At 47.6% G+C, this 24195-nt stretch overlaps 1 protein-coding gene across 1 annotated transcript; it reads right to left on the bottom strand.

Annotated features, from left to right (window-relative positions):
* Window positions 1-1413: 1413 nt before the first annotated feature.
* LOC144147126 (COMM domain-containing protein 7-like) lies at window positions 1414-22891 on the bottom strand. The gene is made up of 3 exons (XM_077679199.1): window positions 22583-22891; window positions 8682-8852; window positions 1414-1753 (listed from the first exon to the last, which is right to left on the bottom strand). The coding sequence occupies exons 1-3, from the start codon at window positions 22739-22741 to the stop codon at window positions 1547-1549; spliced, it is 537 nt and encodes a 178-aa protein (XP_077535325.1). The 5' UTR covers window positions 22742-22891; the 3' UTR covers window positions 1414-1546.
* Between the last annotated feature and the right edge of the window lie 1304 nt (window positions 22892-24195).

Raw genomic sequence — 24195 nt, 5'->3', positions numbered from 1 at the left:
CAGAAAATATTGCACTTCACACACATCACATCATACTATTGCTTCTTGCTTGCCGTCTTATTAAGTTCATTCAGCTCGGAGAGGGTGTGGCTCAAAGCAGAGTTGCCTTCTGCTAATAAAGCCTGCCCTGATGAAAAAATGTCTTCAGCCCTTTTCAGTAGCGCACGGCAGGAGATCCCCTTTTCTTCCAAATTCCACCTGAGCCGCTTTTCATTGCCAACATCAGCACCACATTCCCGACCACTCAGGCGGTGGATAAGAGCAATATGAAGGGGCTTTATTTTCAATACCGTCACGCGAAATGAAAAAAAAAAAAAAAAGAACAAAAAACAAAAACAAAGAGAAACCCGCTGCGAAGATCCCAAACGCCAAGTTGTTTAAACTTACGCTGATGCAGTTTTGGCTAGCGCTACTCTACTGCACTAGCCCTAAATATAAGGCCGCACAGTAATAAAACGATTCGCCGCGAGCGCAGAAAAGAATAGACTCTCGTTTGTGCATCTTGTCAGGAGTGGCAGAACGTCAATCGCTAGTTTTCTACAAGCGATACACATGAAGTAATGCCTTTATGCTTGTTTGCAGCAGAGCGGAAAACCACTTCGTTGCGGTCCACGCCATCGGTCTGTATGCATGCTGACTTGCCGAACATTGCCGAATAACCACTTCTCTGCTCCGAAGCGGCACCGTGGCTGCACTATTGCTGCACTGCGGCTGCACCATGAGCGGAGCTCGGCTGGGGGAACCGAATAATCGAGCGCACCGCTTCTTCCAAGTTGCCAACCTAGGAAGCATCGTGCTGGTTAGCGGGAGAATGATCGTCTCTCGCTTCAGCTGGTTTGAGGGGACAACTCTCGGCCGAAAAACCGGGTTCAAGCGGTTCGGAGCATTTGGCGCAAGTAAAACACCACTTGGCGCAGCAGGGCGCAGGAGAGTACAATTGTAGCAAAATGGCGCAAATGGCCCAGCTGGATCACCCCTGCAGCCTTGATAATACCAAAAACATGATGTTTCAGCAGAGTTTTAGGGCACAGGGGAAGATGGCTGTTGTACCTTACGGCTAAATTCGGGGTCCTCGGTGCAGGAGGGTGCTGATAAACGAGTTTGGCGCAATAGGGGCAGTTCGGCGCAGGATAGCACAGGTAAGCAAGTTTGGCGCTCAATGGCGGAAACGACGTAGCTGTTCCACCCCTGCACTGTGTAGGTCGCTTATAACGTAACCACTTAGTGTGGCACTGAATATATTGCAGGTTTTTGTGAGCACCAGTTTTCCTCCGACAGAACTCAGTGCATGTGCATACCCTCTTTTACTGACCATGAAAGCAACTAATACAAAAAAATCCCTACATCTTCCCAAGCACAAAGCCAAGCCGCTGCCCTGTGCTTCTGTCGGAGCAATGATGTTCAGCAACCAAAGACATTGTTCTCTATGCTTTATTTATACAAAAAATAGGCATCAATTGAAGGTAACGAGAAAGAAATAATTACACCTTTTGGAACACCTACAGTCCAGGAGTGGTGACGGCATCCCCCGAGGGCGAGTGGCAAGTCAGCGCAGTGCTTCGAGCGTGAGCTTAGCCTGCTCCATCTCATTGCACAGTGAGTAGAACTGAGCGAGGTTCATCTCGACGTGCACGTCCTGTCCACCTGCCAGGGCCAGCCGCATCTGGACGAAGCTGCCGCGGGGCTCGTTTGCCGAGCTGGCCACCGTCACCCCAAACCGCCACTCCACGTCGCGCAGCTGCCATGGCCGAACCTGCAGCAAACGCACCAACCGACCAATCAATGGGTCACCAAGCTCACAAAAAAAATCTTCTATTAACCACGCTGCTATTTTTGAAAATGTCCTTTTTCGTCAAGGGACAACCATGACTAAACACAACTTTGTTCCTTTCGAAAGAACAAGCCTTTGGCTACTCAGTGAAAACCGTTCCAGCCATCAAAGACGTTTAACAAAGAAATTGAGAGGTACTGACTACCTTAATATTTGAAGCTACGGTGATGAAATTTGGGCAGGAGTGATGCAAGAGGGGCCAGCAGTAAATACATCGTTATCAGTGGGTTAATTTCGTGCTACCATTCAAGCGATACGACCAAACTAGAAGCCCCACTACAATAGCCCAGTCATATTTCTTGGCAGTGGCTTAGGTCCGCGGCCACCAATCGCACAAACAAGATTTTGTAACGTCGAGGCATCGCCAAAAAGTCGCTGGGGGGTCACCACTTCTTAATTTCGTTTGCTTAGTACTTCCATTACTTTTTTCAACTTTGCAATAAAATTTGCATCATTCATACCAAGACAAAGCAGTCTTTTTAATGAACTAAACTTGCATCTTCTCTTCATGGCCCCTTTAATGGCAAAAGATAAGCATACATCAGTGGCAGAGGCGGAGATAGCTGCGTGTCGTCTGCTATGGTTCCTACCACTTCTCCGCGTGCAGTGAAAGTACACAAACAGACTAGCCATGGTGCTGTAACAAAATGTATTTCAACCGAGTTACAAAAGCAGGTATTGCTACACACGGAAAATTTTACACACATTCCACTTTCAGAGGGTCATTTTCATTATAGACGTTCGTGTTCACCATGTTTATCCTTGCATAAAAATATTACATGACACCAATGCTGCTTTAATAAATCCATGCTTCAGAATTTTCAGGAGATAAATGACAACACACTTAAAATTTATGGGTGCGTCTTGCAAACATGCCTCAACTACCAAGTTAGAATACTTTAACACAACGCCACGGCTGCAGTGCTTTCGTATAAGAACGCATGTGGTGAAGTGGGACGAACCGTAGCAGACGACGCACAGCTTAAGATTTTTTACCGCTCGAAGGCACAGTTGTAGCGACAATGAACACACGCCAAGCTACCAGCGACGGATACCTGATGATAGATGCACGCTCCCCCCGACCTAAACGAAGAGAAAGTACCCTAAAGCTATCGAAAGCGGTCACTTCACAAACTCGTGTACTGGTTGTTATTACGCCAACTAGTGTATTTACTTGTATAATTTGTGCCATCGTGTAATTTGGGCACCCTTAACTATTGTCCACATTTACAGAAAAAAAAATCCACTCACAAATTTTGCGCTCCCTGTCTCACCCGAGGAGACAACCCATAGGCACGCATGCACAAAGGAGCGCATTTTGAACAGCAGCACGGCACCATGGCGAATGGGAGTGCAGTGATACAAGAGACTGCATGTGCATAGTTCCTTCGTTCCTTTTTCTTTTCTCCTTTCTTTCTTCCCCCATACCTGAATGTCCGTCCTCGCCATCCCTCCGTGGCGGAGTGGAGGCAGGGAGGAACATGCAGACACCCTACCCGGCCACATTGTCCATTCTCGACACATGTACACCACTGCTTTCGTCTTTTCCATGAGGAGTTGGAACTGCTCGAGCGTTTGCCTCCGTCCTTTCCTTTCTCTTCCACCATGAGAACTCACACACAATGCACGCAAAGGCAGACGGGGATTCAGAAGCACTAACTTCTTTATCGGAGGTGTGTGAGGGCGTATCAGCCCTGCTGCAGTGTCGCCCCAGCCTTGCCTTTCCTTCCTGTGTTCGTGCTGCGTCAGAACCCTCTCTCTCTCTTTCCCGAGTTCACGTCGCAAGGGAATCCTCCTTTTGTGCTGCCGTTTCACCATCAGTCAATCAACTTTTGCTTGAGTAGTGAAGGGCTGCAATATCTATACGGCGAAATTCAAGCTCAATGTCATTGAGTTTGCCGAGGAAAAAGGGAACCGCGCCGCCGCAAAGCACTTCAACGTGAATGAGAGCCACATGCGGTATTGGAGAAAGCAGAAGAGTTCACTCCAAAATACAAAACCCAGAAGAAGGACGTTTCAGGTACCAAAGCAAGGAAAGTTTCCTGCCATGGAAGAAGAGCTGTTGAAGAGGTGAGGTCGTCCTGTCTCACTGTGTTGTGCGAGATACTGCAGTTTGCCTGCAAGGCAGACCGCACACGAGAAAGGGGTCCCTGCTGCGACATTCACAGTTAACTGAGGCTGGGCGACACCCTTCATGAGATGCCCCCAGCTGTCTCTCAGATGGAGATAGACCCTCTGCCAGTGGTTATTACAGGCCTACTAGGAGAAAATTGCATTGGTTCACTGCTTCGTGACTGGATTACACAGAAAGGGGAACTTCATCATGTCCCAGATTGGGGAAACCGACGAAACGCCGCCGATGTTCGACATGCCAGCCAACTCCACGGTGAGCAAGAAAGGTGTTGCGTCAGTACCCATCAAGACCACCGGCTGCAAAAAACAATGCTGCATGGTGATGGTTGCCGTGACAGCAGATGGCCGCAAACTCCCACCCTTTATCATCTTCAAAGGGAAGATGGTGTCCAAATTGAAGCTTGGAGGCCACGTTCACACGCGCATACAAGAAAATGGGTGGATGAATGAGGAGATGATACAGGACTGGTACGACCAGGGGCTTTGCTGCGACTGCCAGAGGTGTTGATGCTCGACAGCTTCAAAGGGCATCTTGTGGAGAGCGTGAAGGAGAAGTTTTGTGGCATGTGGACTAACCTGGCCGTTATAATAAGTGGCCTAGCATCTGTCCTGCAGCCCGTGGATGTGTTGGTCAACAAACCATCCAAGGACTACGGGTGCAAGATGTAGGTCGAGACTTGATACGTCGAATGGCGATGAAGGCTGGTGGGTCGCGCACCAGCGTTGCTTGCCTCCTTGTGTGCTCAGTGTTGTAACCCAGACTCGTGTACCAGGCTCAATTCCACCGCATCACGATGAGGGACTGGGATCACCTCGAAGCCATCAACCGGGATGCCATGCGGGCCATTACTGGACTACTCTGAATGACCCCGATACCAATTCTGCAGGGGGAGGCCCAACTCAATATGATTGATGAGCTGGTGCACCAACGCCGCTCTGCCCGGGCCTGTAAAGTCTCAATGGCCAGTGCAGCCGCTGCGCTAGCCCGGTACATGGGGTACGTTGTACCAAGTACCACTGTGAAAGGTTCAAACATTCCTCCATGGCAGCGAGTACAGTTAACCGACAACAAACCAATTGGTCGCCTCCGTTACCCAGTACCTCGCCAGGCCATGGCCCAAGTCTCTCGCCTACATAGCCCAGATGCGGAAACGGCAATCGCATATGTAGACGCCAGCGTCAAAAACGGCACGGTGCACACTGCACTCATGTGCCCCCAGCTACCAGAGGTGGACCAATGTTGCTCTTACGAGGCTAACCCGATGCCCCCAGCGTATCTTGCTGAACTAGCAGCGATACACGATGGGATGGCCGCAATACTGCCTATTGTCAAGGCAGGGCCATACTGTCTACTAATAATACGCACAGACTCTATGCAAGCCATCCATGACATCCACCGCGTAACACAAGCTACGGCGTTCGCAGATGCCATTCACCACTTAGCACGAAGCACTCTACTGCGGATCCGCATAGAATGGGTACCCGGCAGTAGGGAGGCAGACACGGCTAGTCGCCCGCATACCCTGATGCGACCACTACCACTTTTCCCCGAAGATCCAAGTGGAAACCTGGCACAAGAGAAGGAAATTCTCCGGCGCACCACACGAGCCCTCATACCCCCGTGTGGTTCAAACCTCCCTGGTGACTTAACTCGCCGAGAGGAGGTTGCGCTGCGGAGAATACGCGTTGGGATGGCCCTTACGCCGTCTGTGACTGCCTCTTGGCCATCGCAGTACCGCGGCCCATACGACTCTACCTGCCCATTGTGCGACTCCGCCGTACAGAATGTGAATGTGCAGCATCTGCTGTGGACCTACCCCGCACTGAATCAGATCCGATTACGGCACCTTCGTGCAACCGGCCTCCACCCTGGCTGCCCTCCAGACCTGCAGCGCTGGGTTCATGGACCATCATTTCATCGGCACCTTCTGGACTTTATACGAGAAGCAAACTTGTTCGTGTACCTGTGAATCGTGCAGCGTTATGCCGTAGGGCAAACTTTCGAATACTAAAAAAAATTGTTGAATTCCAGTTTTTATCATGATTACAGGTTAAATAAGGTGAAAATGGACAGCTTACTGTTTGTGATGATCTATTCTGACTTTAGCGGTGCCATGGTAGTTGTAAAGATTTTGCAAGGCTTGCTGCTGGCCCAAAATATGATTATCACCTATTGCTACTAACTGAAAATTTCAGTCACCACATTTACCGCTACTACCTACCCAGTTACCCGACACTAAGCTATAGTCACCATGGCATAGTCTTAACTGCTGCATAACCTATGATACAGTGGTGCCTCCCCAGCAACCTTCTGGCCATGTCTCTACGATGTCACAGAGCCTTGTTTGTGCCATTGGCGGAGGGCGACCCAAGCCAACACAAAGAAACATGGCTGGGCGATTGAACCATGTCCTCCAGTTCTGCTTGGTCATATCACATGAATGCTAAAGTGTAGTTAACACACTGATAACTGCGTTTTTACTGGTGGCACATACTGCATCACTCCTGCCCATATCATGCAACTGCGGTGTGAACTTTGAAAGTTTTAAATGTTGTTGTTTTACTTTTTCAGTTAAAAAAAAAAAAAAAAACATCCTTCGTAGGTGAACAGTCCTGAGTGGGTTAACAAACGCGTTCTTTCCAACTGAGCAACCGTGTGTTTTTCCTTCACGGTATTCCTTACCAGTGTTACCCACGTGCTACAGTGCACTGCCCATGTTGCTGGGTGGGCTAACAGCACCATTTTTTCTTCGTGCAAGGAGGCGGCAGAGGAAAGAAGACAGGAGCGGAACAAGGAGGCGGCAAGAATCAAGCCAGGGGTGATGCTGCTGCTGGGGGACCGACATTGCAACTCAAGCCTGGACAGATTCGGGCCGACGGGGTGTCAGTTCCAGCCTCCTCAACACACCCCTAACCTGCGCTTTGGAGGCCCCAGCAACGCCAGGCGAGTGCCTTTGTGCAGCGCCAGTGCACTCTCGACACATGCGGGTCCCTCAATATGCTGCGAATACAGATGCATGTGCGGTTTTAGGTGCGGAGTACCTTAGGACTGCACAATGTCTGTCCGCATCCGTGTGCATAGCATTTACAATCGCAAAAAATCACACAGGCACCGGCAGGATTCCAGCCTGTGTCTGGTAGGCCAGACAGTTCAGACAGTGTCAGTCGTCTTACCCATTGGGCTACGACCGTGAGTTAGTTCCCAAGAGTCAAACAGCTTACTCCCTCGACTAAGGGTGCGGAGTGCCTTAGGACCTCCCAATGTCCGTTCGTGTCCATCTGTGCGCACACCACCATCAAGCGAAAATGAAGCAAAATTCAGTTTGAGCCGTGAGTTGCAGTTTTATTTAGGGAATAATCAAGGTGCAACTCACGGCTCAGATCGAGTGACAGTCGGGGCGCAAAGCGGATGTCACTAGGGGCGCAACTTGGATGTCATTTCGAGTCCCCGTACTCCGCACCCTCACCATCATCCACGGAGTGGAGACGCTGCCATTTTTTTTTTAAGTGACTGAAAGGAGACACGCATGGTAGTGACTGGTATGACCGTATTGCAAGTACTAACTCAATTCCTCACTCATGCGATTATATGGACAGAAAACTTCTTTCCAACTTATAAATTTTACACAAGTGTTCCACTTCAGCTGACATACTCCGGAGTTGGCATACAGTTGTTTTGTGCAAAGCCCGTAACGTGTGCTGTGCCTTTTTGCATAGCTTTGACGCTGTGCAAAAAAACCAGCCTAAGGGCCAACCATGCAGTGAAGCTTTAATGTTGACATGACGTCTGGCGGCAGAAAACTTTTATTGCTGTATTATTTCAAAACTTTAAATATTTAAATTATTCGAACGGCATAAACTACGCTGCAAATCGAATAGCCAACACTATTTGCAAAGTATTGGAAGTTTTAAAAATCTGCACACCACTACTAAATGTTAAAAAGAAAAATTTTTAAAATTCAAACATTTTGAAGGGTCTGTAAAAATTCCAGGGTTCCCAGGGCCTTCAAAACTAGCTCTTGAAAGATTTTCCCGGTTGTCAAGGAGCTGCATAGAACTTGCTGTTTACCAGATACGTAGAGTTAACCACAGATATTTCAGGGATATGCAAGTGTCAACCTCACTTCATTGCTGCACTGCGTGACCGTGTGGCTGTTGGCAAGACCAATGAAACTGTATGTGCATCCTTTTATCCGTACACACTCAACTGCTGGCTTAATCTTTATGATCGCACTGGGGATATCCACAAATGAATAACGGCCATGACTGCAATTCTGGCCGAATGGACCAAGTTACACAATGGGCAACCATGGCATGGGTGTTAACACGTCATAATGGTTTTGCAGCCTTTGCAATTGCATTGTTATTGAGGAAGATTGGTTCTTTTAAGCACGTGCACTTCTCGCTGGTGTTCTACACTTTTTAAAATGAGCGTGAATTAAAAGGTAGACCTACAAACGAGCAAACAACATGGAAAACAAAAGAAAATATCCATCAATGGCCCGTTCAAAAAGCCACTTTTTTGCGATTTCTTTCAGCCACCAAGATGGGTGCATAAGGGCCACCAGAACAATTCCTTGATGCCTTCATCGTCCTCATATCTCGTACTAAGTACTTCCACAGGGCTACGTCCATCTCCAGATGTGTGCATTCGGCCAAAGTTTGCTAAATAAGGAATGCCTGCTGTGTAAATGATGGTATCTGAGCATTTACCCACCTGTGGACGGGCCGAGGTGCGCGATGTCAGCCATTGTTCAGCCACTGGTGCGGCCCTGGCAGCGTCCAAGCCCAAGGACTCGAGCGCCTGGCAAAGCTGAGGAGCATCCATGCCTCGGCGCGATGCCTCGGACAGCAGGGCAAAGAGGGTCTCTCCACAGCGTCCACTGGCCTGCACGAAGCCAGGCGGCACCTTCAGCATGACAAACCTCGAGAGGAAAGACAAGAAGCTGCAACAGGGAGCTCTGAGCAGCACTGCTTGAAACTGGACATGGTTGGGCACTCGCTTCCAAAACACGAAGGGAAAGGAGTTTCCAGGAATGAAGTGGAGACAAGTGTGCGTAATGTTTAAATTCAAGATTTGGGTGTTTCAAGCACCGGAGCTATGCGTAGGCTTGAGGCATGCCGTAGTGGAAGGCTCCAAATTAACTGTGAACTCTAATTAGCAGGGGATGTTTAATGTGTGCCAAAATCTCAACATACGAGAGTTTCTGCTTTTTGCCTCCACCTTCCTCATCAACCATCAAACCCAAGTCCTTGGGCTCAGAAGCACAAGTTTGCATAACGTTATTGTGCCCAACTAGACCTCCCTCCCTTTTTCGGATACCCGTGAAGAGGGCAACACTCCCCCAAGAACATCATGACTCTCCGTAAACAAGTTTTTCTCTCTCTCTTTTTCTTAAGCTAGACAGAGAAGTTACCAAAAACAAAACCCAAACCTTTGTAAGCAACTGTTAAATTGAAAGTGTAAATGCGGTTATCCTGGGAGAAAAACATTGGCAATTAGCTCCATTACCCTTCTATTGTATAGGTCCAATTTTTCGCCCACTCCAGAAATTGCCAGCGTTTTATTGGCCGTGTCAGTAGAACTAATACAATCAAATGTGTTAGACAGCGTAACAAAATATTCGGCTTCTGCAGTGCTCACTCGAACAGCTTTTTCTTTAACGCTAAACCAGTGTAGTGCGTCAAATGGTGACCAGCCTCTAGAAGCAGTGCAGAAGGCAATCAAAAGTCACACTTCCGAGTTATTCCAAATGCACTGAAACATGTCGTTGGCCACGGCTGACCACCAGGCCTCAAAAAAAGTCTGCAAAGCTTTAAAATGCTGTGCAACATTAATAAAATCTGTTAGGGTCGAAGTTTAGTCAAGACAGAGCTCCCACAGCAAGTTGTTGAATTGCACCTTTGATTTAGGAAAAGGAGCTTGCAGTGAAATTTCAAGTTGAACTCCGTTGCAACGAAATTCACACAAGGCACTAGAAAATGGATCGACGTAAGAACTTTGTTGCTATGAATTTGAGAAACAATAAATTAAACTTAAAAGAGAATGCAGGAACTTCACTTCCGAGTAATGCAAGCTGCACCCCTTGCTTAGGCAGCACTGCAGCTGAGTCACTGATCCCTTCGGTCAGCCGTTCATTGCTAATTGACTGACACTCAATGATCAGCTGCACAACAGCAGTGTTCCCACAGTGTGCACAGATGAAAAATATTCCTACAACTCCCCGCGTTGGCTCACTGGCCAAAACAATGTGCTGCTCAGCCCAAGGACGGAAGGTGGATCCCACAGGTCTCACAATCCGCGGAAGCCACTTGTCAATAAAGGTGAAGAAAAAAAAAAAAAAAAAAAAACGCGCCCCCTGAGATTTTGGCGTATGTTGAAGGTGCCCAGGTGGTCAACATTTCTCCAGAACCCTCAACTTTGGCGCGCCTCATATCCGTGGCGCAGCTTTGGCATGTCAAGTCACCAAAATGTGAACATTCGAATTTTGGAAAATTGTTAGATTGGCCACTCGAGGTACCCGGGCTGGAGCAGCTTAAACTGACGTATCTCAGTAAACTAGCCGGGTGCCTTCATTGAAAGCAGTTTCACTGTCCTCCATGGCAGTGGCTGTACCGGCTGCAAGTCCCAATGCAGCAACTAGGACGCGGTGTTACCGAGAATATCGAGCCATTGTTTGCTTGTCTGTTAGGTATTACTACCTGATGAGCAGGCCACTTCATTGTGCCATGTGCACGAACGGGGACACGAAGGCAAAATACAACTTCATTCAAGTTAGATGAACAAGCCTTCGGTAACCCACTCCAGCTCCATTTAGGTGACTAAAGGCATTCTTGTACCGAAAAAAATGCAAAAAAGATTGAAGAGTTTTCAAATATCGTGCTGCCATATGGGCCAGCACTAAAACACCTATGAGTGAGTTCACCCAACGTTACCACCCTAGTGATACGATCAAATGGAGCTACCATCATCCCTACTACAGTCACCCAGCCATGTTTTTACGCCGGTGGCCGCCATTCACACAAACAAGTTCCTCTGATGCCATAAAGACTTTCTAGTTACTTCTCTATAAGGTCAGAGGAACTTGTTTGTGCGATTGGCGGCCACCGGCGTAAAAACATGGCTGGGTGACTGTAGTAGGAATGATGGTAGCTCCATTTGATCGTATCACTAGGTAGTAGAAAGTGCCTGGAGGGTTGTCACTACTTCACCTGTTTCCCTCATATCAGGATTATTTGCTTGACGTTTGTGATAAAACTGCTATCATTGTTATCGAGACAAATTAGTCTGTTTAAAACAAAACTTGCATTTCGTGTTCATGGCCCCTTTAAAACCCTTTCGGCCCTGGTGGCATCAATTGATGCCATCACATAAAAGTTCCTTTAGTGCATAGAGAATGAAACCAAACCTGCTAGTTTCCTGGGAAATTGTTCTTCACTGATACCTATTGCTATAGATATCACTGTTGTTTCATTTTAGTGGAGCTGCACGCTACAAAGAAGGAGCTCCATTGAGGCGGAAAAAAAAAATGGCGGTGCGAGATTTATTCCCAAGCATGCAAATCTATCAATACGTGCACTGCGAAGCTCATTCTTTGTTTGTAGGTTCATGTAGTCATAACGTTTAGGAAAATATGCAAAAGTGATGTCGCTGCTCAACACAAAACTTTTTAATTCGATTTTAGGGTTTAATGCACGGACACAACGCAGGCAATGAGGCGCACCGTAGTGGAGGGCTCCGGATTAATTTTGACCACCTGGGGATCTCTAATATGCGCCGAAATCTCGCACACACGGGTGTTTTCACTATTCGCCTCCATCAGAAAAGCGGCCGGGAATCGACCCCGCAACCTCGTGCTCGGCAGTGCAACGCCTTAGCCACTGAGCCACAGCGGCGTGTAACACAAAATTTTTAATTGCCAGATGTACTAATTAATTGCCCCGTTAATAAATCTTATTTCTTCCACTTCAAGTTCTATTTTTTGTTTTGAGGCTTATGGGACCCAAAGATTTAAGAAAACACTAAGAAAACATCATATTGCTCAAAATAAAAAAATCAGGGCTGAAAGGGTTAATACCATGTGGGGGAGCACCCTGGCTGCAACGCAAAGCATGTGGTCACTAAATTACCTAGGTACCTAAGTGCAGGAAATGCCACTTGCCACCTATGGGTGGCGCAACCCTATATTCCTGACAATATTTCTTTACGTGCTCAGCTAAGTAGGCAACGATTTCTGTACACGGTAGTTTGTTTAGATTCCATGCGATATAGCCACGTACATGCCGTTTGCGTGGGCACTTGCATGGGGCTTCCATGGCTCTTTCCAACTAAGCTAACCTCAACAAAAGATGAACCAAGGTGTCAAACTGGAACCAAACCAAACTGAACCGGTATTCTCACCTAATTGAACTTGAACCCGAGCCGTTATGTGCCAGCTGTGCCACCTGAATCCAACCCAGAACCGAACCGACAAAATAAATAACAGTTACCGGTTCCCGACGAAACTGTTTGACCAACCGTAATTGATTGGGCTTTTCTCCTTCAAATTGATTGGGCTTTTCTCTTTCAAGCAAGATCAACTTCGTAACATTTCATGCACTTTTTCCTTTCAGATCAATCACAAAACTATCGGCACTCTGTATGTTGTTATTAGGATGCCAGCTTGCGGGTCAGTGACGAGGTAAATCATGGGCGTTTATTTTGAATACACCCCAACAAATGGGGCCCCGGGCCCTTTGTTGTACAGGCGACCTTTTGTGGGCAGCAGCATTGTTCCGCTGGTCGAAGACAACTCTCCGGTTCATACTTTTTCCTGCTGAAGGTTCCAGTGCGCGGTTCCGAGAACCCTACCTTGTTACTGGCTGAAGCCCAGCTCGCTGCCCCCAAATTCGATGGCGCGAGCGCATGCCATTCGCTAATGACCAGAAGCACAATGGGCGGTCAAAACAGTTGCTTCTCTTTGGCCTTGCCCCCCCCCCCCCATGTTGCTCCAAGGTGACCAGCCCACAGAAGGTTGCACGTTCGGCTGGCAGCCGCAGAGGTTCATGAGAGTCCTGTGTAAGGGTTGGGTGTTCCCACTATTATTGTCATGATGGCATGCCCAGGCAGGCAACGGGGCAACAGCTTTGAGGGCATAGAGGGCCCATCTTGTGTACCGTGTTTCGGCCCTGAGGAAATCGTGGGAGATGCTGGGAGGGTGACCGCGCCTTGTTGAGCGAAGTTGCGCACGGCGACCGCAATGCACAGGCGTGCCGAAGCAAGCGCTCGGTTGAGGCGCCGTGTATCGTTGTGCCCGCTTGCACATGGGGATAGCAACAGGCGGCTGCTGGGCTATGTACAAACTTCGCTTCTAAATTAAAAATGTCAACCAGACACACTTGTCCAACCTCTACTGAAAACACGCAAAACTAGTCACTAAAATGACATAAAGGCTGACGAGAAAGTGGCTGGCGAATGGTCACTACTTTGTCTTTTAAGTGCAGAGCACTTTAGGTGCTCGCCTTGTTGTCCTAGCTGGCTCGCTCAACCCAAGTATATAGAGCACCGAGGCAGCGTCCCGGGGTAACGCTGTTGTTCACGGCGTACCCCAGAGACTTCGAAAGCCAAGCGGTTTATATAGTCATAAGCGTTCGAAAAGTTGTGGAACACTGGCGCTTGTAATGCATCTTTCCGTTGTTTAGCGCAAAGAAAACTATACGCACATTTGAGGAAAAATATACATAATTAACTGGCAGCGCCCGCGTTCCTTTAGTTAAGGACACCCGTTGGGTTGGTTTTTCACAATAGTGCAAAATGTGGCAGTGCAACGCCGGCACGTGCGGGGAGAAAAGCTCAAAGAGATTAGAACTCCCGCTGGCGCAGTTTCAGGCAGGGGGCACACGAGCACTGCGAAGGCGGGAAATTTGAATTGCATGGGGTAGTAGCAGTAAGCATATAATGGCGGTACAGCTCATTATGGCGAATCACTGCTCTGCGCTTCCGACTGCTTTCACATTGAGTGGAGAACGGCTTTTTCCCTAATATGAGGCCCAATTGCTTAGAGTTGTCCAGGAAATCACACCACTATTAATGGTAAAAAGCAGTACTTTGAATTTTGGTTTGTGTTCTGCGATTACGGCTACTTAAAGGTGCTAAACATTTTTTTCTTCGCTTATAATTCAACTTATCGAACCAATTTGGTACATGATTTATTCGAACAGGTACTGAACCAAAACAAAATGAATTCACCTGAACCAAAGCACTAACTGAACAATTTTTTTTGTCCAACACATTGAAAAAAGAAAATTCGGTAAGCTTTACCATGTGGGTGCCCGTTACTTGAGGGACACAATGTGAAATGCTTGAAAGATGCATTCAGCATAAAGAACAGCTTGGGACACACGAAAAAAGGTGCTGTGCCAAATCAAGCTAAAAGAAAAAATAAAAAGGTAATACCAATTTGAAGATTTCTGTAATAAAAATATTGCAGACAATAATCAAAGGAAGAAAAGAAACAAGCAAGCAAGCCGTACATATGTGCGTCATACTTGCCACAACTAGTTGCATGTTTGTATGGGGCGACACTGCTAGCCTCTCATTTGCTGAAGGCATGCGGCTCCTGCGCTGCCCAGGCGGCGCTGCGCAACCGGCTTCCGTAGCGTCACCGAATAAAAGTAATAAGCATAGCTTATTTAGTGGCTCTTGGCTTCTGGGCAGTACTTCCGGGTACATAGTACAAAGCTGTGGGGGTTCCGATCCCGTGTTGACAGAAGCAAAATGAGCTCGATACTCTCGATTGTTTTGTGACATGGTCTCCAACCCATACCCGACGCGTTTGATCTCTCCCGGCGATCAAATTGGCATTCGGGAAAAGCTTTGCAGCGCTAAATATGTTTACAACGTCGACGAAAGTGCTGGGACGGTGACGGCCCTCTGCCACTCGCAGGTTTACCGATCGATGGTCGTATGAAGTGAAATTTGAAGTGAAAGCTTCTTGTTTGTATTAATACACTTAGTGACAAGGACTTTTCAACTACAGCCGATCAAAAAGAAGAGTACCCAATTGGCGATGATCGTGCATAAAAGCCAGCGAGTCCGGCGGACCGCAGGCTTGTCCGCTCGTCTGCATAAGCGCGCACCTGCGCACTTATGCATGCACTTTCATTAAACATTGCTGGTTTCTGTCGCCGTTACGAATACACGGTGCAGCGCTAGCTTGCCGTTTTATTGCGTGGCTCAGTGACAAAATGCAGCGAGCATCAGAAGCGTGAAATCTACTTTGCGATTATGAAAGTACTGGCCGTAAAAGAAAGTGGTCGGACGAACTGAGTGGCCATCCTGTCTTCTTGTTTGCTCTCACTTTATTTAAGTATGCTCTTGCATCACATATACCCAGTTTGCACTTCATAAACCACAATAAGGGTCAGCAACGTTTTGAGGTGTAGGGCTGAGTTGCATGAAGCCGACACTGAGGAGGGCTGGACGGCAAATCGGGTGGGAGGGGGAGGGGGGCTTTGAAGGTAAAGGGAAGAAATTCAGCGAATTGCCAATCATATTTGACCATAATCTGGCGAAGTGTGAAAATGGGGGACCACGCAACTGGAAGCGATCAATTATCTGTTCTTGTCTCGCCGTCTAATCCCATTTGAAGACATTCAGATTGTTAGTGATGACCCCTGCACTAGAAGATAACCAACAGAGTCAGTGACTATTGTATGTAACTATCTGGGCCGTGCACCATGAATGCGGCTGTGTTATGTTATGTAAATAGAGAAGTAAGCAACTCTGCAAGCAGCGGACATGCAATTTGGTGCTTGATTTGTATCTTTTAATTGCACTTAATATGTTTATTTGACGCTATTGCCTCACCTACTCGCTAGTACACATGCACCTTGCCATTAGTAAACCATGCGGTGTATGTTAAGCAAGATTCCTTTATTTTGCGAAAATAGAAAGCAAAATTTCCACTCGTTTTCAAGGTGGTGCCAGGACAGCACTGTCTGCTGAGTCGGCTGCGCTCCTCGCGTCCGTTTACACGCCTCCGCTGAAGCAACCATTTACAGTTACTTCAGGCTATAAAATGAGCAGCGTTCTGTGTTTAAGCTACTTGCGAATTTTCCATTGTTGACCGCACGCAGGACGAAAGAACGATAATTATCGTGAGGAAGCTAGGCCCCCTGACCTGGCGATACTGTCCCACGCCACGACGATCACGACAGCTCGCTCAAAAGAAAGCCGATAAATCAGCTTGTTGCAGCTGGTATTATTTTGTTTAGCCTCCGCAACTTCTTTAAGGGCTATTTCATTCAGTATGCAGTCAATTTAACGCGCCACAACACGAATAAACTAAGTACAACCAACTTTCGCTCTGGCTTGTAATTGAAATACAGGAGGCCGGCGAGGGTCGTCTGCTAATGGCGGTTCTCAATGGGGTTCGTGGGGTCATTTCAGGGATCTACGAACCCTCTCCTGCCTGCCCTTTCTGCAAACCTTATTTACGATGCAGAAAAAGTTGCTGCATGGCCAGTCTGTTCATTTCCCTTCTCTGCATAGTCTTAAGGTTGCCACCTTTCTTCCAAAAGAAAACCGCTTCTCGCGAGGGGGGAGGGGCCACGTGTTTTTGTTTTTCTGTCATGCAATGCCAGTTATTGTAGCATTTTCCTAGTGAGAAATCAGCAGAAAATTTGTGCAGAAAGTGACTAAGATTATCTAAAAAGGAAATGTGAACGTGACTTTCTGGAAACACGCAACATATTTTCTTTGCTCACGTGTCCTTGCGCAGCTTGTCGGCACATATATATCGTCGTAGTTGCTGAATTGACGCTCATGAAACGCCAAAACGATCATAATCGTGGCCCGATGGCCAAAAAACCGGCAAATGACAGCCGGTTTTAGGTATGAACCGGCAACCGGCCCGCTGTCTAAAAAAACGGTCGGTCTGGTCAAAAACCGGCCAGGTGGAAACCCTACATGATAGTCTGTTCATTTCCCATCTCTCATTTTCCTTCTCTGTACAACACTGCAGCTGTGCGGGAAAGCCAGGCACACAAAAGGCAGGTGCTGAAAGACAACTGCAGTTACAAGACAAAAAAGCAAATTACTTGACAATATAATACATATCAACTTTCTTCAGCGTGGGCATACCCCACCACTTTTGCAAGTCCAGAAGGGATCACTGGCCTACTTGCAGTTAAGAACTACTCATCACTAAAAAAAAAACAAGGAAAAGGAAAGGTACCACAAAAATAGGAACAAAAATGCAAAGCCTTGTCCGTTATTGCCTCATCCTTTACTATGGGAAATACAAAAGCCTTGAAAAATGCAACATGTTGCATAAATTTTTGTGCTTTAGTCATTCTACTGGCCTTTAGGTCTTGAAAACATGGTTCAAGCTGTACCCAAAGCCTATAATAGATATGACATGGCATGAACTTGTCACCATATAACGTAAGAAGAGAAATTCCATGTCAAGAAACACCAGTTTAGACAAAACGGCACATTTGATTATAAATGCAATTTTCACACCACTCATAACGTTGCATACTCCCCAATCAAGACAGCTGAGTAATGTTAAACTAACAAGTTTAGTGCACAACCGACCACTGTAAAGCCCTGAAAAAAAGCCTCACACACAAAGAAAAAAGGCCTGGGAGAGCTAGAGTCGTTCTATATGCATGCATGGTAACTAAATTTACTTTCTGGACACAGTGCCCTCCAATGGCCCCAGCACCCATACTGATATCTTGTGGCATACAGACAAAACACGTCCGAAAGTTCTCCATGACAGATCGTGATCACTTTACCCAGAGTAATTTCTGATGTTATGTCCTGCACGAACAAATGTTTCCGTCTCATTTTATTGGCAATGAAATGACAGGGTTAGTTGATCTGTGATTCAGAAGAAATTTCTACAATTTCAATTTTCCTAAAACCCCTTGCCAACACAATTACAGCAGCATTTGCAACAGCAACAAGGGGCTACTAGTAAGAAACAAGGCTGCACGCTACTGAAAATAATGCTTAGTGAGCCTGGCCAACTTGTCCACTGAGTCATTCAATGCAAGTGCTCTGTCACAGCACAGTAATGTGGAAGGTTAGGTCCGTAGTTGGTCTAGGAAATAAAACAACCACCTCATGCCTTTTGCGGTTGCTTCACATACCACCACAATGATGTAGTGCTGCCTCAACATTTTTAAGTTTGATGGTAGACAGCAAGCCTGTATAAGGTGTTCAACTAGACCAATTTATTCAGAATACACACGTATGCAATGTGCGCTGGCTCTCAGGTGCAGAGACACTTAACGAATCAGGAAAACTGACAATGACAAACGAGAGAAGGCACGCTGCGTGCGAGCCTCCGATTCAAAAATGTGCTTATGTTTGGGCCACACATGGGCTAGATATTGTTAGGCAGTGGCAGGACAGAGGTGACACGAACCATAAGAGATGATGAGCGATGTCGTTACAACATTTACAAGGCGGCCAAGAGAGCGGCCGCAAAGCCTGCGCAGCCCACACAGCTTTGTCTCTCGTCGAATGTTGGGCCGACCGTGCTATCTTCCCTTAGTCTCTTTGTTGTGCACCGCCTGTCCACACTCTCATCATCATCTCTATCAGCGCAACAGATTGGCCGGGGAGCTACATCTAAGCAACCAGTGTCACTGCCACGGTCTTAAAAGGGCCCTGCAGCACTTACCATTGACTACTAGGAATGTATTTTGGGGTAAAGTCTATTATCCCAGCAATTTTCTCCCGCAAGAATTATGAAAATCCGTTCACTGTCACCGAAACTACGCACGATGAGAAATCGTGCATAATCGTTCCCTCTCAACTGGACCGCCGAAAACGCGACGAAAGCTGCACGCTCTCTCCCGGAGAGGGGGGTGGCTAGCGGCATTCTCTTCCGTGGCCTTCGATATATCACAGACCGGGGAGTTTTCTCCTTTTCTTCGCAACGTGGAGGGGTCTATTTCCGGTCTGGTGCCACATAAAAGCAGGCATGGCTGCCTGCGCGCAAGCGCACGCTTGGGCTAGTAGGGCGTTTTTGAAGCAATAAACGTTCATTGTCGAGTGGTCTGGTAGAAAGAGAAGTATTGAGCTCATCACTCAAACTATGTGCGCACTCAAAACCCAAAAGAAACGGCAAAATTCTGCGCACAGGTTCAGGCAAAGAAGAGGTTTGTACACAGTGCCAACGGCGGCGGATCGTCACAGGAAATGCGAGAAATAAGCCGCGAAGTTGACCAGCGACAGCCAATGGACAGCCATGGCCTCAATGACGTCATTTAGGCCATACCAGGGGTGCATAATGAGGAGAATTGAAGAGAGCGCAGTTGGTTTTTCCGCGTCTTTCACGGCGATTTGCACACTCCCCGCTTCACGTGCACGTGTAATATTTGGCTCAGGGATTCCTGGAAGTGTAAGCTAAACGTCACGCAGTCTTACTTGCATGGCTCAAAGAGTGTTGCAGGGTCCCTTTAACCAATGCAAGCAATTCACCAATCTAGAAAAGCTTTAATGCCACTTTCTCGTCGCACCTCGTCAACACCATGCTACCAACACTTGCCACTGGCACTCTTTGGCGACAAGATCTACTTCTGTTTGAGCAAAGGTTGCGACATCACATTCTCCTCATGCGAGTGCCGGCCACAGCGGCTAGGTCCTCATTGGCATGCTTCTGGTGCGTAGGGGTGTTGTGGTTACGGCCACGCCAGCACGGGTAACCTAAGCGAGATGAGCAGTGGCCACAGGTTTCATTCTAGAACATCTGATGCATAAGGAGAATCCTCAAGTTTTAATGGGTTTTTTTTACAGCAAACATAAAAATACTGTTCTAAAAAATAGACTTACAGGCTGCTTTAGTTTGCCACGACGTTGAATACAAATATCAAGTTTACATTTATACCGAGTCCAAATGGTCTCTTTTTTTACCTAAAGCACAACTTCCGGCGAAGCAGACTTGCCAATGCCCCTGATTTGTCGCACCCTTCATGACGTAAAGTGCACACTTCCCGAATGCTTGGACTGCACGCAACAGCGCGTCAGATGGTACAAGAAACGCAGGTGCTGTGTTTGCCGCCTACGCAAGCGTTTACCTCCCCTTGCCTCGTTTGACACGCCGTTGCTTTCACTCGAAGGAATGAGGCAAATAGCCCATGTTGCAACTATTTTGACATCCCCTAGGTGACTGCACTGGCTGCCAGAAGCATTGCAAAGACGTGGGCGATCGTCAGCCGGACGATAATCCAGCTTGAACTCCTCACGCGGTCTCCACTACCTGGCACAAAGTACCGTATTTACACGAATCTAGGCTGATACTTTTTTTTAAAAAGTCGTTTACGAAAGTCGAGGGTCGGCTTAGATTTGAGGATGCAGCTTTCCTGTCACCGCTAGCCACTCAACGCCATCTCGTGGCCATAAGCTTGCAGCCTGCAGGTTTGCAGGCACCATTTTGCTTGTTTGAACGTTGTGAACTCGGCTCTGAGCGTTCCGTGCTTGCTTGCGTTCGGCGCTGCATGACCTCGAGAAGCATCCGTGTTCGCGGCACAATGGTGCCCACCAACCGGTGCCACTACACCGCAGCTTTCAAGCCGAAGGTAGTCTTGGAGGCCGAGAAAACTTCAAACCTTCAATCACAGCGTGAATTCGGCGTCGATGAGAAGAACGTGGAGCTGATGGCACAAGCAGCGGAACGAACTTTTCAGCTGCACTGTCAAGTGAATGGCCTTCGCAGTAACCCAAGAACGGTCGACACCACGAGGTGGAAAAGGAAGTCACTGACTTTATCCGGCAGCAAAGAGAAGGTGGAATGCCTGTGATGACGAGATGATACAGGCGAAGACGAGGGAGTTCGCAAACGTATAAGGCGTCGCATGGACTCTGTTCAAGGCCAGCAGGGGCTGGATCACTCGCTTTATGAAGTGGTTCGGGTTCGGCCTGCGACATCGTACGTCGGTGTGCCAAAAGCACTCCCCTGACTTGGAGGAGAAGCTGGTCGCATTCCAGCGCTTTGTCATCAAGAAACGGGTGGCAAAGGAGTACCGACTGGGCCAGATTGGTAACGCCGACCAGACCCCGGTGTATTTCGACATGCCTGTGGCCTACACCGTGAATGACAGGGGCACGAAAGAAGTCAAGTTCAAAACTGCAAGCTACGAGAAGCAGCGCGTTACCGTGATGTTGTGTTGCACGGCCGATGGGCAAAAGCTGCCACCGTACATTATTTTAAGAGGAAGACTCTTCCAGCCAGGGAAGTTTTCCCTAAGAATGTCGCCGTGCTTGCCCACGAGAAAGGTTGGATGAGTGGTGCCCTTGTCAAAGATTGGGTTAAGACTGTTTGGCAGCGACATGCCGGTGCTCTGCTGTTTAATAAGGAGTCACTCGTGGTTCTGGACTCCTACCGCAGCCACTTGACAGATGCCGTTAAGTTCGTGCTTTTGGAGGGCGGTACGGACATTGCGGTAATACCCGGCGGTATGAAAAGCCAGCTACAACTGCTCGACGTGGCCATCAACAAGCCATTCATGGACAGGCTGCGGAAGCATTACAACAACTGGCTGATGCTGCAAGATCACCAAGTGAAACCGACCGGGTGCATCAAGTGCACTTCACTCAGCCAACTGCCAAACTGGGTCACCACGGTATGGGCCGAAATTCTGGCTGAGGTAATTGTGCGGGCCTTCCGTAAGTGCAGCATTTCAAATGTTCTGGACGGAAGTGAGGACAGTGCGCTGTAGGAAGAGGACAGTGACAAAGAGGTCAGCGACAATGAGGGCACTGATGTCAACGAAGAAGACGAGTGAGCATTGAACATTCTACGACAAGTGTTGCAAGAGTAATAAAGTGCATGTTCTAGTCTCAGTCGAGTGCCCCTTTTTCATTCGGTTTACATTCGAAGTAACTTTTTTTTTATTTTTTGACATTCTGAATTTCGGGGGTCGGCCTAGATTCGGGTAAATACGGTAACTCTCTTGGAATTAAACTGCCGGCAACATTGTTTGAAAACAGTTCGTAGGCGTTTTTTTGGGACGTGTACTGGTCAGTACCACAGCTCCTGATCGACTGCTATCGCATGGGTGTGCACGTGCCAGCGCGTTTGAGTTAGGAGGATTGGTCACGGCAATTGCCGCGACAAACAAGCAGCTACGCTGAATCAAGCATTCGTGTATTTTTTAAATAAAAGAACCCCAGAAATATCACTTATGTATTGAAGTTTTGCCTCAGATATGCGTAATGTTTTGTTGTTACTCAACAATATTGACAGGTATGAACAGTGACACCAGATTTACATGTTTATAAATGGCTTTGTGTATGTTAACTTCTAGTTAAGCATCTGACTTTGGCCGGGCGGCTGAACCTTGTGACAGACAGACAAGCATACATACAGACCGAAATTTCTGCGTTCAAGTAGCTAAAGAAAGACTATTGTCTTTCAGGCCATACGCAATACATATTAATCCAGTGTTTAAAAGGGACATGCAGTGTTCACTTGTTGTTTTCTCAGCGTAAACGCGATATGCTGGTGCACGCTTCGACTGAACACTGGGCTTTGGGATCGGTTTCGGTAAAGCTAGGCAGAACAAAGACAGCGCTTTGATCACCGGGTTCACTTTTCAAATGACAAAGGCACAGCTACTCACGTCGCCGCTCGAGTTTGAAGATGCGCCCGTTGACAGGCGGCAGGTAACATCGAGAAGTCGAGTGAACTCATCGGCACCTAGCGCGTTGATCGCTTGTATGTCCGCTACGACGGCGCTACTCGGCTTTCCGCCCGAAAGCTTCACGTCTTCTGACTTCATTCCCGCAGCACAAAACGCCTAGCAACGGCACGGTTCCCCACCTTTAGTTCGGGCTTCCAGAATCGGTAGACTTCGAATAAAAGCAATGAAACCGGAGCAATCACTCCCCCTTCGACAACCCGCGATCCGTGATGACCGTGATGTTCTAACAACCTAGCAAAACAGCCGCCCCGCCGCCCCATAGCGCCCTACTGTCCACAGATTTCACCACAAGAGGACGCGTCCTACCAAAACAAATAGTTGAATTTATTTAAAACGTTAGATGGATGAGCAAAAACAAAAAAAAATATATTTCCTGTAGCAGGAACGCGAGTGAAATACGTAGGCGAAATAGGTATGATTACTAAATGAGGAGTAGCAAAAAAAAAAAAAAAAGCTGCGTAAGGGCTCAAGGGTGCGTCGTCTGCTACGGTGTGGCTACGGTTTGATAAGTGACGCCGTTTGTCTCTTGCAGCTGGGGAGAGCATAACGGTTGTGTACGGGAAGCATTTTCCTGGAATATTGCTCCGTTTGCAGGATGCGACTAAGAAAATAGATCCGAGAGTTCTGAGAAGCAAATAACAGGAAACGCAGACTATTCGCTTTTGTGGGGAGCGGGGCGTTTACGTACAGTATTTCTTAAAACCAATAGTTGTCTCTAATTCATTTTATGGGGCATTTTTCACGGCCTATGTTTATCTCTGTGCGGGTCGTTGTAGGCGCGCACGTGTATGAGGGAGTCTTATTAACAGGAGGGCACAGGGGAGTAAGGGACATCGGTTGAAAGAGGGAGAGGTGGTCAGGACACGATGCTAACTTGAAGATTTTGGAAGAACGAACGAGTTCCTCAATTCAAAGACGGGCTACCTATGCGAGGCGACTCTCGTAACAGTGGGCAGTGAGAAGATCGTGGTTGTTGAGTGCCGTGGGGGTATATCAGTTGGACTGGCACCGGACTATGGTGCCACCATAACCGGACTCTTGTTGTTGATGATGATGATTGCTATTGGTTTCCCCTTTGTAACGGGGTGATGACGTGTCATCTTACCAAAAAGGACTAATACACCTATGCTTTATACTCTTGGTGTAATACTAGCGCTGCTTAGGGCAGGTACAAAAAACTTGTTAGGCACAAAATACTTTTTTTTTCCTGTTACAGGTGCTAGCTGCCCTAGGAAATATTCCCCATCTCTCCTTTTCGTCCACCAGCATTCTAAAGTTCTTTTCGTCGTCTCGACAGCCTTGAAGTTAACTTCCTCTGTGCTACCCTTAAATCCTAGGGCTTCTGGAAGCCGAATATTTCCCTCATGTAGATTTGGATGGTCACCCTCGCATTCTAACACTATGTGCCGCATAGTTTCTGTTTCTTTTCCGCAGACCACGCATACCCCATAATTTTGTAAATACTTGCCCACAAAGCTCTTCGTTCGCAAGAAAGCTGCTGTAGCCTCCAAAAGCAAAGCACTGCCCTGGTA

Source organism: Haemaphysalis longicornis, unplaced genomic scaffold, assembly GCF_048455015.1.
Source record: "Haemaphysalis longicornis isolate Haplotype H1 unplaced genomic scaffold, Haemaphysalis longicornis Haplotype H1 scaffold_7, whole genome shotgun sequence".
Lineage (NCBI taxonomy): Eukaryota > Metazoa > Arthropoda > Arachnida > Ixodida > Ixodidae > Haemaphysalis > Haemaphysalis longicornis.
This window is presented reverse-complemented; position numbering and strand designations above follow the sequence as displayed.